Consider the following 17,990-nt stretch of genomic DNA (forward strand, 5'->3'; position numbering starts at 1 on the left):
AATATGGGAGGAGACCCACGCAAACATGGGGGGAACCTGCAAACTCCATGCAGATAGAGCCCTGGCCAGGAACCAAACCTGGGACCTAGCGCTGCAAAGGCCAGAGTGCTAACCTCTGAGCAACTGTGCTGACTTTACATTCTGTTCTGGTTATTATTTTCAAATTTTTATTTTTGAAACTACAGACAGACGCAAATTATATATATTGTTATTATATTGTTTTTTTTAAAAAAACACTTGTCTGTTTCTGGTCCTTAATACTTTTTGAGTTACAAAAAAGCACTGAAGCCAAAACATTTGCATGACAGACAGGGAGCTGATATATCCACAAGGAGAGTTGTGGTAATGTATTCCAGGAATGTTGCTCCAAGTTTCAAATCCCTCTCTAGTCCTATTTGCATCAAATTTGTATATTTGGCATACAAGTATAAAGTGTAATCATATAGTGGGATAATTTCCTAGGGCACAACTATGCATTAAAGTGTGGCAAACAATATTGTTATGCTTAACCAAAAAAAACAGGGTGCACATTCCTTTTAAAATATAATCTTTAAGTTCCGTTGCAATGACCTGCTGCAGATGTTCATACTTAGGCTGTGACACATGGATCAGATATTTGTGGAAATGGAACTTCTGCCTATATTTTTTTTTCATACCCTATCAACAACATGATATCAAAGCATATTTTCTTCAGTGCCCTTTATTCTTGTGTTGATTAAAAAAAAAAAAAAAAAAAAAAAGGACCGCTGCTATGCCCACAGGCATCAGATAAAAAATCATTAATACCCATCTTCAACTTATTTTTGTAAAAGGGGATTGTATGCTAAAAATGTGTCTTAATTGCTTCAATCAATCAGGGTGGGGAGTAAAGAGTAGAACTAGACATGGGATTTAAAATCCAAAGCCTCAATACATGTTATGATGTAATAAGTTCTTGGTTATGTCTGGCATCTAGGGACTGTTAGGACACAGGGGACTCATTTGCAACATCAAGCTTCATACAGCTTTATACTTTAACAGACAGGTTGAATGTAACATTCAGCTAGCTAACATAAACAGCTAGTTAACAAATGTAAGAAACTTACGTGGCAAGGTTGTGGTGGCTTTACTAATAAAGCTAATACATGAATGCAATCAAGCAGCAAGAAAGCCTTACAATACAATGCTTAATTGAAATGTTACATTTACATATATATATATTAATCATAATTAACACACAGATAAAACCCCAATTCGTGCTATAACCACAAATAATCATTAACAGTTATCCAAAATAAAAAGCAACACATCAACATTTATAGGAAATTTTATTGAGTGAAATCATAATAAATAATAAACATGTCAATTTGCTGAATGCATCTAACTGGCATTCATTTTGCACCTGTGCCCAGGCTATGACCTGCTGGTGGCATTGTGGTTAGGCATGCCTTTGTTTGTGCTTCCACAAGCAACCAGCAGGTGGCTTGCTGCAGATTGACCTCCGGATTTGGTAACACCTGTGGCTCATAATTAGCAGGGCTATATATTCTGCCTTCAAAAAGCCTCTTGTTGCATTAGCATTGGACCTGGAATCTTGTACCCAAATAATTGATGGTGCGCTGGCTGCTTGCTTTTTGTAATCATGCTCTTGATATTGGGCCCCCTTGTATATATTTGTAAATAGTTGTTGCACTATTCATTGTTTGCTGTTGTTGAATGCATTCACTTCTAATAAATGCACTTAGGGTATCCTGTTTGTGGCTTTATATTGTATGCTGCCAGTGCTGGCCCCCCTCCTTTCCCTGTTGGTAGAAACCCTGACATAATGCTATACTGACCAGTGCAGCTACACTAAATTTCTTATTGCCCTGTTGGTTTTTTCTGGTTACTGTACATTTTGGACCTCTTGGATGAGGTGTACTGTTGAGTTTTTTGTTTGACCACTCTAGAAAGTACTTTCTTGAATATATTATTTCCTTCCTAAGGTGTGGATGGGAGCATTTTGCTGTTGCTAATGTTGAGCAACTAATCCAGATCTTGTCTGGGATTGCCCTGTCCAGTATTCAAGGTGTCTATCCTGTTGTTGTTAACTGCCTTGGTGGTATTCTGGAGTGTGGTTTGGGGTGAAATATATATATATATATATATATATTAAAAAAATCCTACCTTCTCTCCTTGATCCAGCAGGGTCCTCCGTGATCCTGGGCCGGCTTCTGCATCACATCCTCTGCTCGATAGATGTGATGCGTGAAGCGTCGGTATGCTGGGGAGGCGTGCCCGGGCGGGAAATTTAAAAGCGGATTACATTGCAATCTGCGTTTAAAACACTGATTGCAGTAAAGTTATATAAAAATAAAAATCCAAGTTTATTCTATTATTGTATCCTTAATTGGACAAATTTAAATATTTTTAATAGTTTATTTTATTTATAATTTTATTAAAAAAAAAAATATTTAATATATTATAATTTATGATTTGTGTTTCAAACTTTATCATACCTGGGTGTTAGTCCTAAGAATTACAGCCCAAAAGTATTAAACAACAAATTTCCATGCTAAACAATGCACCGCTTTTGACATAAAAATACAGACATAATTAGACTGCCAGGGGGGTTAAGAGAATTTAAACAGAACCTTGTCTACCAGTTTATTCGATACCCCTGTTGTAACCAGTGTCAGGAACCCTGCAGCACCCTATGTTGCCTGCTGGTGGCACTGTGGTTAGGCATGCCTTGCATGTGCTTCTATAGGCAACCAGCAGGTGGCTGGTGCCCAGTCTTGAAACGAGATATCCAGGTTTTGACAGTGCTGTAGGAAGGACAGGGCTGTAGGAAGGACACTTCTCCCCCAGTGTTTGTGACATCTCAGTGTGAATGCCCTTTGCTGACTTTCCCTGGAGAAACAAAAACTTCATGACGGCCCGTAACTCCAACAACATAAAACTTGCTTGTGCCTCTGCCATCACAGCTTCTCACTAAAAGAAAACAGTTTTAGGAATTGCATAGACCTGATATTTGCACAGTTACATACTAGGGTATGAGGCTGTCATATGTCCCAACACTCATTTTTCTTTTTCATATGGAAGGGGGCAAAGCCTGGAACTTCTCAGCACCCCCTCGTATTCTGTCTCCACAAGCCTCTCATTGCCTTAGCATTGGTCCTGGAATTCTGTACCTAAATCCTTGCTGGTGCTCTGGCTGTTTGCTTTTTGTAATTTTGCTATTGCCCTTGCTTTTGATATTGTTGCCACTTGTAAATAGTTGTTGTCACTGTATGCTTATGGGTTGTTGCACTATTCATTGTTTGCTGTTGTTGTGAATGCATTCACTTCTAATAAATGCACTTAGGGCAGGGGTCTGCAACCTGCGGCTCTTCAGCCTCCTTGTTGTGGCTCCCTTTGGCTGCCGCGGGGAGATCTCTGATGGGGGATCCCCTTCCTCCCAAGACACTGCGGAGGAGGGGGATTCCCTATCCGGTGTTCTAATGAAAAAAACTGTGTTATGTTTTGCGGCTCCAGACTATTTTTCTTTAGTGGAAGAGGAGGCAAAATGGCTCTTTTGATAGTAAAGGTTGCTGACCCCTGACTTAGGGTATCCTGATTTGTGGCTTTATAGTGTATGCTGCTAGTGCTGGTTCTACTCCTGTCCCTGTTGGTAGAAGCCCTGACAAAAATAGCTTTAAAACAAGCCATTCCTGTCGTCCTGATTTTAGTGTAAAGATATTCAGAGCTTGATTTTTTTTAAAGACACAAAAAATACACTTTCATCAATAAACATGGGTGATCCAAAAAATCTGGAATGGATCTGGCCAAGATTCTAAACATTTGTAAACAAAATAGCAAATCACTTTAAGAAAACCATTTTAGGTTTGCTGGATCATCCAGGTTCACCGATGAAAGGGTATCCTCTGGAGCCTTGGAGAGCTTTAATAAATTAGCCCTCAGTCTTAAACATCTCAACAAAGTTGTTAGGTTTTCAGTAAGTGTCTAATAGCTTGAAAACACCTGCTGGTTGTTTAGAGGACTGGCAGCCTTACGAGTTCTGTTCATATAGAAAAAAAAGTTGTGTTGTGAACATAAAACATAAATTTCAGCATAATACTTATAAATACAATGTTTTAGTGTACAGTGTGCATGATAGTCTTGCAATTTCACTTTAAGTACTAAATTACCTACTACTGTCCTCAAATGGTAATTTAATAAAGATTTTCCAAACTAAATACTAGATGGTCACATTGATTAAATTCCAAGTGGGATATGTCTTTTTTTATTATACATAATATTACTTTGCAATGTATCATGAAATTATAATAAAGAATTTGTATGGTCTTTTGAATAGATTAAAAAGTGTTATGTAAGGATTATTAAGATATATCAGCATAGGTAGTATATGGGACTGTTCAGAGGATACCCACTGAAGGGTATTAGGAGGTTACTTGTAATTCTTTAAACACCAGTAGAGGCCTGCAGAAAATTGGCACATGGTATCATTGTTTATTAGGATTCTACACTTTGTAACAATTACAACAAATTACTTTTATTTCTATAGCGGTTAAACATTTATAAATCAGATGTTCATCTCTGTACTTATAATGGCAATTGTATGATTCACTTAAATCTACTCCAGCATAACCATAATACAAATGTAATTGTGAAAGCAAATCAAACAAATGCCATAACACAAAACACATCAAAGCTTTTCTGGCACCGGGTTTTGCTTATGTAAACAACATTTCCCAATGATCAAGTTTTACTTGAACTCTATTTTCATACTTGTTGCTGTACTACAATGCCTGTTTTCTGCCATAGTTGGCAGTGCAACTGAAATCCAATTCCTTAAATACGCCTGAATTTTAAAAAGAGAAACTTAATTGTCCTAAAGAGAACCACTATAAATAATACATATTATTTTCTTGTGCTCTGTAGCTGTATAACTGCATTGTAAGGCCATCTAAGGTAATTCTGTCTTTGACTTTTCTCAAAGGTTTGCTCTGCCAAACTCTGCACACCAATGGATACTTTTCTAAAGATTGTGTATTAGGCAATTATGTGGATATGTACTTTTGAATACCAGTGAGGGATTCCTTTTAGAATACTCTACAACCTTCTACAAAGACTTCATAATAAACATACACTTATATACCTACCTCCGCAATGTCCCTGATATTAGATTCTTAATATACTAAAACTTGTAAATGGCCCTCTCCATAAATCCGCTCAGGAAGCTGACAGGCGAAACGTGTCGGAATACGAGACGTTACCCTATTCACAATCCATCGACATTACTCTGTCTAGCCTAAGAGGTCACATTTCTTATTATTGGGAATTACTAATCTTACTTTGTATTTATGTGCAACACAAAAATGTGGGCTTTGGATGATGTATTTAAAATTCACCTAATATACGTTACTTTGCCACAAAAAAAAACCCGCTTTTTCTGTTATTTTTCTTTATACTGAAGATTTAATCTGGGGTTGGCTAAACAAACCTACTAGTTGAGGATAGCTAGAATTTAACCTTAGCCATAATTACAACCTTATTTTCTAAGATTCAGCTTTAGAGTTCTACTGAGGAGCGGGGGACAGAAAAACATAAAACCTAATTGTAAACATAAATACCTAATTGTACATATGGTGAAAAAAACTTAAAGGGGGAAAGTGTTGCAGGGAAACCACTGCCAATACTGGGGACTAGTCCTTTGCTTGCCTTTTTTTGGCAAAAACTTCCATAGTTCAGATCCCGAGCTTTGGAATTATATTTGTCTTTGATAACTCTATTGAGTAGTGGTTGTAGCATTTAAATGCAAATTAAGTTTACTTTTTTACTTATATTATTGTCTAATGCTTTGCATAATTGTATTTTATACACTGCTCTGTAGATTCTTTAGTTATGTCCTAACCAGTAAACTCATTATCATTATCATTAAGTGCAGAATAAACAGAAGAAATATTTTATTTTTTTGTTCGCATTTAATGTTGAGAGTTGTGTGGCACAATAATTCATGTATGCTTATATGCCTTTAAACACTTATAGAACATATGCCAGTATGTGTTTTCAGCACAGGTGATCTGTGTTTTTATTTTCTTGCAAAGATGTTATCAAAAATGTTCCTAAACAGTAATAGACATTCCGTAAAATCACATATTAATGCAAAGCATTGCATGTTATTACGTTCTCCCATTCTTATTGAATACATTCAGTTTGCCTCAATAGATCAGTTCCATATAAACAATTTCCACAATAATTAAATACAAACAATTTTAAAAACTAAATCAAGCATTTATTACAATATATTTTGGTAATGGTCACAAAACCAAACAACATAATTTTATTTCCTTTCTTTTTAGACTCTTCTAATTTTCAATGACCTGTTTTCAGGTCATTGACATACAATTTCAGTTTGTTTACTAACCGAATATCAAAGAAAAGACAATTATTTGCAACTAAAATTAAATATAACTGGAAGCATCTGATTCCGGGCTCTGGTTATCAAATATAATTTTTAACAGAATGACTGCAATTCAAACTTTTTAGACAATGGACCTGATTTATTAAAGCCCTCTAAGGCTGGAGAGAATACACTTTCATCAGTAAAGCTGGGTGATCCAGCAAACCTGGAATGGATTTCTTAAAAGTATTTTGCTATTTGATAGCAAATGTTTTGAATCCTGGACCAGATACATTACAGGTCTGATGGATTACCCAGCACTTTCTGATTTTATTAGCTTTATTACTTGAGTATGTAAAGCATTACCTGCATGCCTTCATTGCAGCAACAGGACATTTGTGGGCACAGTGCAATGTTTCTAGGATGCAATTACGTTTATCTTCAGGCATAGTACCAGAAAAAGTCAATCACATCCTCTAGACCAACATTTGTATACCCTTTTACCATGGGGGACCCCCGTCTTTCAGTGAACCCCTGCTGTAACTACTATATCCTCAGCTCACAAGATATTTGCATGGTGGTCGGTGGGAATGCCCCCTACGTTGCTTACCAGTACCAACAATGTCACCCTTACATACAGTGCTGCGTAATATGTTGGTGCTGGTGTTACTTAAACTGACCTGAGAAGCATCTGTTGCTTATTGCTCAAGAAAATTCCAGCAACCTCTAGAAGAACTCTGGTTGGAAAACCCTGGTCTAAATGTTGCACTATGGTAATAAATGTGCTGCTACTGGAATTAAGGTCCACCGCTCTTTATATCATTTTATAACACATATAGGCTGCTCCCTGGAAGCTCTGATCGAGATCAGAAGGGGATGGGGGATATCTACAATCAGGGCCCCCAGTCTAACATGTATTAATATCACTGGCCTTGGGGCAAATACTCATTTGTCCCCCAGGCCAACAATAAATAATACCTATATATACAATTTCTGCTATTTAATTTAAGCACATATTTAGTCAACTCACTGCATGACCACAAGCTGCAAAAAATGTTCAAGTGAAGTGTGAATCTGTTTATTTTTCATCTTTCTCTCTTCAACTCCTCATTAACACGCTGGTGGCATTTTAAAATAGGTAGGTAGGGGTCTGTTATTTGCTGCTCATTGTAGGTGGATTATGGAGGAAGGGGCTGAAAGGGGCTGTACATGTCTTCCTGAAAACATCACCACTCCCTTATGCAGGGCACTCAGCCTTGCAAGCAGTGACTTTTGGGATAAAGTAATGCAAACATCAAAAGGTATTGATGGGTGAAGGTAAGTTTGGAGGAGTTGGTGGTTATAGGCAGAGTGTATGTGTATGAAGGTAATGAATGAATGGACAAGGACAGTAACGCTTGGGAAGAAAGAACTAAATTGTGCTGGATGGCATAGACCATATCTGACTTGTCTTTCAAAAAAGGTTAGCTCATGGTAAAAACTAGCCATACCTTACTTATTCTTGAATCCCTCATTATGATTACCTACCCCATGTTGTGGTAGGTAACTTAGAATTTACTTAGAATCTGAAATGGTCTTGATTGGGAGATTCTTTACAAGGTATCTGAAAATCTGTTTTTGTGCATTCCCATATTTTATGCTAATTTTCTTTTTTTTTTTTTCTTCTCAGTTTTGAAGAACTTTTTTACCCAAGAGAAGAAACAAGTGTGCTATGCCAATCAGGAAGGCAAAGAATGCATTGCGCCCTTATATCAGACTGTAGAAGAGACTCCGCAGCCCATCCCAACCAATATCACTGGCACGATCCCCCAATGGATTCAGGGTAGCCTGATGCGTAATGGCCCGGGCAAATTCGAGTTTGGAGATCACAAGTGAGATCAGTATTATTCTGTTTCTAAATCATGGCTTGATTAATATTTTCTAATATATTGATAGCTTACAATTTATTATACATAAATAATCCTATTTACCAAGACAGTAGGAAGAGCAATCACAAAAGGCAAATAACGCAAATGTTTATTGCATTCTATATTACTGATCATTGAAAAATTCCCTCTTCCATTCAGTATTGAACTTTACAACTTCTATGCCATTCCGCTTGTTTCCTGTATTTGTGAGCAGGCATCAGCCCAATTGTCATATTTTAATGAAATTGCCAAAAACATCAGTTTTTAAAACAAACTATACAAAATAGCCTATTTAATACGATTTATTAACAATTGCATATGCTATGTTTGAAAAGTGCATCCCTTAAAACCAAAGTCAGTTTGTAAAAAAACTCATCTTTTCTACCCATCTTCCCTGCTAATATTTAGTAACTAGGTATTTACATATAAGAATCCTGTTGGCTACAGTTGGAAAGTCATGCTAGTAAATTGCAAAAAAACAAACATTATTGGTTTGAGAGCATTCCTTCCCAGCCATCCTATATTAGTACTTTAATACATGTTCCTTTGGCAAATAACCCCCCAAAATACAAAAGAGCAATAGATTATGGAAAACAAAACCCTTGCATTGTGAAGATATTAAATATATAATGATTGTATTACCAACACCAGCCTGGAAGAAGAAACTTAAGCCTTTCCAAATGCATACTGGGAAATTAATATAATCAGGTTTCATTTTACTAATCTGTCCAGCTTTAAGATTTTCCTAGAATGAACTCTGGGCAGATGAACATTTACAAATTAATGAACCTCTGTATGTATTAAAACTTAATAAAATGTATTTTTAAATGTAGATTATGTATGCATGTAACCCATTATGAGAGGGAGAAAGTTTCTTTTTTCCAAATCAATACAGCAACAAATGTAAAAACATCATACAACATATAGCTTGATCATTTTGATTTTTAACAAGTACATGCATCTATATTTGGGTAAGAAACAATTATTGATGTACAATAGTAATAAAGATAAACCATTGGTTATAGAATTATTGATTTGGTGGTCATAGAGAGATACTGTTGGCTTTCTTAGTGGATTTTTTAGAGACTTTTAACTGGTGAAAAATTGAATCATTGCATTAGTCTATAACGAATTTTTCAATATAAAGAGATAGATAGGACACAAATGTTAAGTATCAAGAGGTAAGTACATATATTAAGTATCCACGTGTGTAAATTTATGGTTTGTGCATCTAAATATTAGCTATAATCTCTATATATAGTACAGGTAGTTTGTGAGTTAAGGACATCTGACATACAGACAACTCCTAGATACGAACCGGCTTCCCTGCTTGTTTGTGTGCAGGACAGAGGCTAGATGGGGGAAGGGGGCAGTTTGCATGATTTGCAGAAGAAATATTTTGCTAAGCACAGCTGAGCAACATCTTGTAACTCTTTAATGACCAGGACAAACTCTGCAGTTGTTTTTTTTTTGCATAATAAAGCACAGCTTGCTCCAGAAGTTAATAAATGTCAAGGCTCTATAAAGTTTTTTTGTTTTGTTTGTGATTAACTCAGTGAGGATTTTTTATACAGTTACTGACACCACTCTGCCTAATAATATGTTGAGATAAACATTTGCCTAATTGCATTTATTAAAATAATGTACCTGTTCCGACTTACATACAAATTCAATTTACGAACAAACCTACAGTCCCTATCTTGTATGTAACCCGGGGACTACCTGTATATGGTTTGTGCATGTAAATATTAGCTATAATCTCTATATATAGTATATGTTTATGCATTTAAATATTAGCTATAATATTTAGTTTGGTTATCTCGATATATATATTTTTTTCTTCTCTTTATTTACATGACGGGGGTTGGCGGTAAATTAAATTTTTTAAAAGATACACAAGAAGAAGCCACTATCCTTCCTACTTCAAAGTAACCACATTCTGAGAAGCAGCCTATTGTATGAAGAGGTAGGGGTAGTAATGGATGCCAATCAAGAGAGCTGAATGTGTATGTGCTGACCAGGAACACACTGAGAATCAAAAAAAGAAGGGATACCATCAGTATTCTGCTGCTGCTCCACTCTCTAATTACAGGCCAGGGGTAGGGACGTGACTTGTGTGAATGTGAAAATATATAAAAGATATACTGTATAGCAAATCACGTTTTTTTCTTTTGTGCAAAGAAGAAACCTAAAAGTGAGACCTATACGTAAATGTAGAGAAACCCAACTCAGACAGCCACATCCTTAATAGCTCATACAAGGACCTAGTCTGATTTGTATGTGACCACCTCCAGGTGATGTGGGTGCTAAAGAAAAAGTTGAACAATGGCTGTATTCATTGGCATATAGTTTAATTTTGCAACTGGATACCTTGCCAACATATTCAAGAGGATTAATGATCAAGCTGAAGATTTATGTTCTGCTCATACAAAAGCAATTAAACCCATGATCTATGTATGGGTATATTAGGTATGCTTTGCTTAGTTTTGTACAAAGCCAAACACATTCTGCAAGTCAATATTTCATAGGAGGGATGTAATTTATTAATATTATTAATATTAAACAGGATTTATATAGCGCCAACATATTACACAGTGCTGTACATTAAATAGGGGTTGCAAATGACAGACTAATAGACAGTGATAAAGGAGGAGGGGACCCTGCCCTGAAGAGCTTACAATCTAATAGGTGGGGGAATTTACACACAATAGGATGGGAGATATGGAGTGGTGGGAAGTAGTGATGGTTTCAAAAGACAGATTAGGATGGGTAGGCAAGTTTGAAAAAATGGGTTTTGAGTGCTCTTTTAAATGAGCAGAATAGGAGCAAGCCAAATAAGACAAGGATGACTATTCCAGAGAGTTGGGGCAGCTCTAGAGAAGTCTTGTATCCGTGCGTGTGATGTGTATGTATGTATGTATGAGTATTTTTTTACCAGGTCAGAAATGTAAGTGGGACAATAACTGTGGATGGATTTGAAGGCAAAGCACAGGAGCTTGAATTTGATTCTAAGGTGAAATGGAAGCCAATGGAGAGATCTGCAAAGAGATGCAGCAGAAGAGGAGCGATGGGAAGGATGGATGAGTCTGGCTGCAGCATTCATAATTAATTGTAAAGTAGATAGTCAGGTTAGTGGAATACCAGAGAGAAGGATGTTACAGTAGTCCAGATGAGAGATAAGAGCATGTATAAGGAGTTTGGTGGTCTCAGGGGACAGGTAGGGGTGGATTTTAGAGATGTCATTTCCATAAAGGTGAACCCAGGACAGATATAAAAGACATGAATTCATGCAGCTTTATACCCACTGGAAAGTCAGCCTGCTTCTGCCTGATGACCACCAGTGGAAAAGAAAGCTAGTATAAGTGCACAGTATTTATAGCACCATCATATTAGGCACCACACAAACACAGGGAGAACCTGCAAACTCCAAGCATAGAGTCCTGGCTGAGGTTCAAACCTGGGACCTAGCGCTGCAAAGGCCAAAGTGCTAACCTCTTAGCCACTGTGCTGCCCACTACATACCATGACAAGAGGCTTAAAACCTAATATTTACTTTATTATAAGCACATTAGCTCATTGTTGAGGTGCACAGCGGGCAGTGGCGGTCTTCCAAGAACAAAGTTGGCTTGAAAAACCAAAGTTGGCTTGTGTTGTTCGACTCTAATGTTCAAACAATGAAGCTACTGAATACAAAGACAAAACAAGCTGCAGCTTTTGTGCAAAGAGTAGTATACCACAATGCTCAAACCTATGTTAGTTTTTTGTTGATTTGTCTCCATTAAAGATTTTTCACTGTGTGTTATGGGTAAAGTGGGGAAAAAATCCAAAATAAAACAGCTACCATATTCTGGAGCCAACTGATAAAGGTGGAATTCACCCTCAGAAATTCAAAATAGGTTTCTGCTGTGTCTGTGGGACAGAAAGTGAGGAGAAATCTTCCCAGTGGGTATACAAGGAACAGTAGGTAGTTCCAGCATACCTCCCTACAAAACTAGATGAAACATTTTAAATGGTATTCGGACCTGACTTGGGATCAAGTGATCTGCCTTAAGATCATGTGATCCCCCGCAACTTCTGATGGCTGTCCCCATGCCAGTTGCTCATTCATTCGCACAGCAACCCCTTATTCTTATAGAACTGGTGTCTGAAAATTTGCGAGCTAAGGGCAATGAGTAGTACTGTACCACTCACTACTGCCCCATTAATTCTCTATAGGGCTGCCACGGGTAGAAACTACTTGTAGCGTCTTCTCTGTGGCAGCAGGTCACTGGCATCAGAAAGCAGTAACTGCACTGCAGCCTGGGATTGATTGCTGGACAGAGGAAAGACAACATATGAAAGCAAATCAAAAAGAATATTGTGTGTTTTATGTGTTTCCTAAAAGTAATCATAAGTTGATAATGATTTATTAAATGTATACTTTTTTCACCAGCTATAACCACTGGTTCGATGGTATGGCCCTCATGCACAAATTCACAATTGCAAATGGGAATGTAACTTACATGAGCAAGTTCCTCCAAAGCAACGCTTACAAGTCTAATGAAAGTGAGAATAGGATTGTAGTGTCAGAATTTGGTACACTGTCCACACCAGACCCCTGCAAAAATTTGTTCCAGCGCTTCTTATCAACGTTTGAGATATCGGGTAAGTGATTCTCATCAATTCTTAGACAAATTGCACAAATGTACATAAATATCCTGTCTCTTCAGCGCTCAGATACAGGATTGTTGTAAAGCAGATATAGGGAAGTCTACAAAAGAAATATTGCTGCACTGACAGCTGCCAAGAGCACAGTGTCCTCCAAGTGAAAGAAGTTTGACTTGAGCAATGGCCTGGGAAAGGCCTTAGTGAGAGAGGTGACCAAGAATCTGATGGTCATGATGACTGAGCTCCAGAGATCCTATGTGGTGATGGGACATTCCAAACTTTGGGAAATTCCAAAAGGACAACCATAACTGCACCCTCCACCCATTGGGGCTTTATGGTAGAGTGGCTAGATGGAAGCCTCCCCTCATTTTTCACATTTTTGGGCCTTAACATTTTTTTAAACTAAATTATATTTTGAATTTCAATATTTTTATTGAGGTTTTCAGAACAAATGGTAACATTTACAGTTTTTTTTTAAAGAAAAATAACAATACAAATTACAACAGAGGTCAAAGACAGAAACCAAAGATAAACAGACTATAATCATACGAGATATCTGTGGTATATGGAGTTGTAAAATTCAACAACAACAATCAAAATCCGTAATCTTCCCCTTCCCAGAATGAAACCAGAGCACAAACATAAATATATGGAGAAAAAAAAAAGGAAAAATTACGGTCAGGAAATAAGAAGGTGCCTCTCGCACTTTGACCCCGACTCTTAACACATAACGAACAGGAGGGGGGACACAAAGGGGTATAGGGAAAGGGAAACAAGAATTAGGAGAAAACTAACAGGGTGTTGGGGGGAGAGGGAAAGAGGAAGTACTAGCGGAATCTAAAAACAGCTAAAAAATTCGAGTTGAGATCCCATAACCAGCTATTATGAACCGTTATATGTTAACCATGGTTCCCAAACATCTTCAAATCTGCCCAGGGAATTCTTTAAAGTGTGAGTGAGTTTGTCATTCACCATGATCCAATTCAGTTTAGAAGCTATGGGTTCCAAGGGAATTGTGGGGGCCTTCCAGGCTTTAGCCAGTGCAATTCTACTTGCCACTAGTAGCAGTCTAATCAGTTTTTGGGTGGATTTCGACAATGTTATATCAATTTTACTAAATAGTGCAGCTTCCGCAGTAACCGGGATCCCCTGTTTCACCACTCTTGTGATTAAATTGAATACATCATTCCAGAACCTCCTGGCCGGGCAAGTCCACCAAATATGTACCATGGAGCCCCTGTCCCCGCACCCTCCGAAGCACATAGGAGAAACAGAAGGGAACATCCTCGCCAGTTTAGCTGGAGTGAGGTACCATCTAAGAGCTACTTTGTAGTTGGCCTCCACCACCGCCGAGTTGAGAGATATTTTAGATAGGGCATAAATCATGTCCTGCCAATCCTCCAAATCCCACGTGATGCCCAATTCAGTTTCCCATTCCTTCATATATCTCAATTTTTTATGCTGGTCAATTAATACCGAGTAAATAACCGAGATTTGCCCCCTCGTGTCAGCTATAGATGAACAAGTGCTTTCAAAAGGCGAGGAGCACATGGGTTTTGGAGCGTCCCTAACTATCCGAGAGATAAAGGAAAACAGTTGTCTATAGTGGAAGTACTCTGTGGCTGGAATTTCAAATTGAGAGGATAAGTGTTCCCATGTGACTACTGCTCGTACGTCTATCATGTCCTTAATGCGCCTAAAGCCTTTAGAGATCCACCAATGAAAATCTGCTGGGTGCATTCCCGGCGGAAAGTCTGGATTAAGCCACAATGGGGTCAGAGGTTTATGGATAGAAGAAAGCTTTGGGTGGTGGCCAAATTTGTCCCAAATCTGCATAGAATGGGAAAGGGCCGGGCACTTTACCGGGCCTCTGGTGTTTTTTCTCCTCCACATAATAGAGTCTATAGATCCCACAAAGCCATCCAAGTTCTCAAGCTCAACCCATTGGGGTCTCGCACCTGGTAAAGAACTCAACGATAACTGAGCCACTTGCGCTGCTACATAGTAGTATTTCAAATGCGGAGCTCCCAACCCACCCAAACTTTTGGGAGCTAACAACGTGTCTTTGTGAAATCTTGCCTTCTTCCCCCCCCAGATAAATTGCATCACTCTAGATTGTAGTAAACCAATCTCTTTCATAGGAACCTGTATCGGGAGTGTGCGAAAGAGATAAAGCAATCTAGGCAATAAATTCATTTTAACGGCCGCAATTCTTCCCAGCCATGAAGGCGGGGACAAGGACCACCTCCGGATATCCTCATAAACTTTCTTAAACAGTGGACCATAATTACATCTATAAAGGCTATTGTAGGTAGGGGTCAGCTGGATGCCTAGATATTGAATAGAGTCTTTCTGCCAAATGAAATCAAAATTCCCCTGGAGCGCTAACAATACCTCCGTAGGAAGATTTATATTAAGTGCCTGAGACTTAGTTTTATTAACCATTAAGCCAGAGCACAGAGCAAATTCATCCAGAATTTTCATTAAATTCGGCAGGGTCGTAATCGGGGAGGTGATAAACATAAAGATGTCATCAGCAAAGAGAGCACATTTATGTTCCGTCTGGCCACATTTAATACCCTGGATATTAGGATCTGCCCGTATTGCTATCGCCAAGGGTTCAATTGCCAATGCAAACAGCAGTGGAGAGAGGGGACAACCTTGTCTGGTCCCCCTCTTTATTTGAATCGCGGATGATAAGAATCCCCCTAGGGAGATCATGGCTTCAGGTAAATCATATAGAGCTGAGAGAAGATTAGTAAAAAAAGGACCAAAACCCATTTTAAGGAGCACCTGGAACAAGTAACTCCAAGATATACTGTCAAATGCTTTTTGGAGGTCAAGAGAAAGTAACATAGCTTGACGCGTCGGTCCCCCATCCCAGCCTGAGTTTACTACCGATATAAGATCGATAGCCCTCCTTGTTTGGTCCGGTGCCTGTCTATGTAACATAAAACCCACCTGGTCCGGATGAATATATGCTCCCAGAAAGGAGCTCAATCGAAGCGACAAAATCTTCGTCATAATTTTCAGGTCACAATTAATCAGGGAGATAGGCCTATAATTAGCAACTTCCGAATCATCCTTCCCCGGCTTAGGTATTACACTAATAAATGCTCTATTGGCATCCCCCACCAAAACGTTTCCCTCTCTTAGGTAGTTAAAATATGCTACCATGTGAGAAGCCAATAAGGGACTAAACGTCTTGTAATACAGATTTGAAAATCCATCCGGACCAGGCGAGCTGCCCACTTTAAGTAGACCCATAACCCCCTGCAACTCTTCCACCGTGAAGGGTTTATCTAAGAACGCTCTATGTTTGGAGTGCAGTTTAGGAAGGTCAAGTTGGTCAAGAAATCCTTCCAGTCCCAATGTATTAGCTGCATCAGCAGAGCCATATAAACGGCTATAAAAGTCTTCAAAAGCAGCAAGAATTTTTTCTGGGTTTTGCGATAACCGACCACCCTTAGTCTTAATTTTAGGAAGAGCATGGGACATCGGCTTGGGGTTAAGCTTATTGACCAAGAGGCTTCCCGGTTTGTCACTCCAAACAAAAAATTTGTGTGCTGACCATCGCAAAGATTTTTCAGCTCTGGTAGTCAGTAACAAATTAAGTTTGGTGCGTTTCGCCTCCAAATGAGATTTCAGAACATCACATGGCCTCAATCTGTGTTGCAATTGCAATTTGTGATATTCCTGAAGGCTGGTATCTATCATCTTATTGTGGGCTCGTTTGCGTGTTGCTCCCATCTTAATCAACTCACCCCTTATATAGGCTTTATGAGCCTCCCAGTTTATAGCTGGAGTTGTGTCATCCGCTACATTATTCTGAAAATAGTTGCCCAACAGTGATTCTATATCACTCTTCATCATATCATCAGAAATAAAACTCTCATTGAATCTCCACCTAAACCCAGGTTGCGATCTATTAAAGCCCTTCAGATATAAAGCCAGGGGATCATGGTCTGACCACGGAGTAGACAGAATACGTGCTCCAAGTAAATTGGGGAGCATAGAAGACTGGATGAAGCCATGATCTATGCGTGAATACTGATAATGCGCTGCTGAGAAATAGGTATAGCCCCTGACCGAAGGATTCATCTCCCTCCAACCATCCACTAAATTATATTTTCTCAGTAAAAGAGAGAGATTGTGGCTTTTTCGGGGGATTCCTTTATCTGCTTAGTTTGGACTTGTCTAAAATTTGATCCAAGGCCAAATTGGAGTCCCCCAGCAAAAGCAAGGAACCCCTTACTTTGGGCCAAATCTCATCTAAAAGAGCAAGAAAGAATGCCATTTGACCCTCATTGGGCGCATAATAAGAAACAACAGTAACCACATGCAACCCAACATACCCAATCACCACTAAGAATCTACCTCCCGGATCCCTGAAAATCTCTAGGGGTGAGAAATTCAAACTTTTCCGAAAACACAGAAGAACTCCACATTTCTTTTGTCAGAGGTGGCATTATAAAACAGCGGATAGTTTTTATGAAAGTATTTGGGGACCGAATTATTGGAAAAATGCGTTTCCTGTAAGGCCAATATGTCAACGTTTAGAGAATTATAGTAGCGGAATGCTTTGGACCGTTTAACAGGAGAATTAAGACCCTGGACATTATGGGATAACAGCGTTAGTTTAGAGGCCACAGCTGGGGCCACTGATGGATCAGTTGTCATAAAAGAAGTAAACTACAAAGAACCAAATTAGTACTTCCTCTAGGGACAGGAAAGACACAAAGGGGAGGACAAGACAATACCAAGGACAAACAAGACAAATCAAAAAAGACACACAGCATATGAGAATGCTCATCAAAACAACAGCAGGGTTCAGGCCCCACCCCGGCCCCCGGAACAAACCTGGTCCCAGGGTCCGGGAGAGATCCACAAGCCCTGTGCTTCCAGGAGCTCTCAATAGCTCCATCTCGGCAGAGAAACTCCCTCCAGGCCAAGTCAAATAAATAAGACCCGGAGTGGATTCTCCGTAAAACGAGGGCATGTTTAACCCCCCGGATTCCCCCCCCCCCAAAAAAACGAACATTGAGGCAAAGTGTACCAGCAAATAAACTAGA

At 38.8% G+C, this 17,990-nt stretch overlaps 2 protein-coding genes across 5 annotated transcripts in view; one reads left to right on the forward strand and one right to left on the reverse strand.

Moving 5' to 3' along the window:
- Positions 1-17,990, reverse strand: part of PCSK7 (proprotein convertase subtilisin/kexin type 7) — a 501,704-nt gene that overhangs the window by 230,081 nt on the left and 253,633 nt on the right. The gene's annotated exons all lie outside the window — the stretch shown is intronic.
- Positions 1-17,990, forward strand: part of LOC140340562 (carotenoid-cleaving dioxygenase, mitochondrial-like) — a 35,241-nt gene that overhangs the window by 3,734 nt on the left and 13,517 nt on the right. For all 4 annotated transcript variants that reach the window (XM_072425847.1, XM_072425848.1, XM_072425846.1 and 1 more), the window contains exons 2-3: positions 8,034-8,235; positions 12,704-12,915. In XM_072425847.1, coding sequence (XP_072281948.1) covers positions 8,034-8,235; positions 12,704-12,915 — 414 coding nt within the window. The remainder of the gene's footprint in view (positions 1-8,033; positions 8,236-12,703; positions 12,916-17,990) is intronic.

The sequence above is a fragment of the Pyxicephalus adspersus genome, chromosome 11 (assembly GCF_032062135.1).
Source record: "Pyxicephalus adspersus chromosome 11, UCB_Pads_2.0, whole genome shotgun sequence".
Classification (NCBI taxonomy): domain Eukaryota; kingdom Metazoa; phylum Chordata; class Amphibia; order Anura; family Pyxicephalidae; genus Pyxicephalus; species Pyxicephalus adspersus.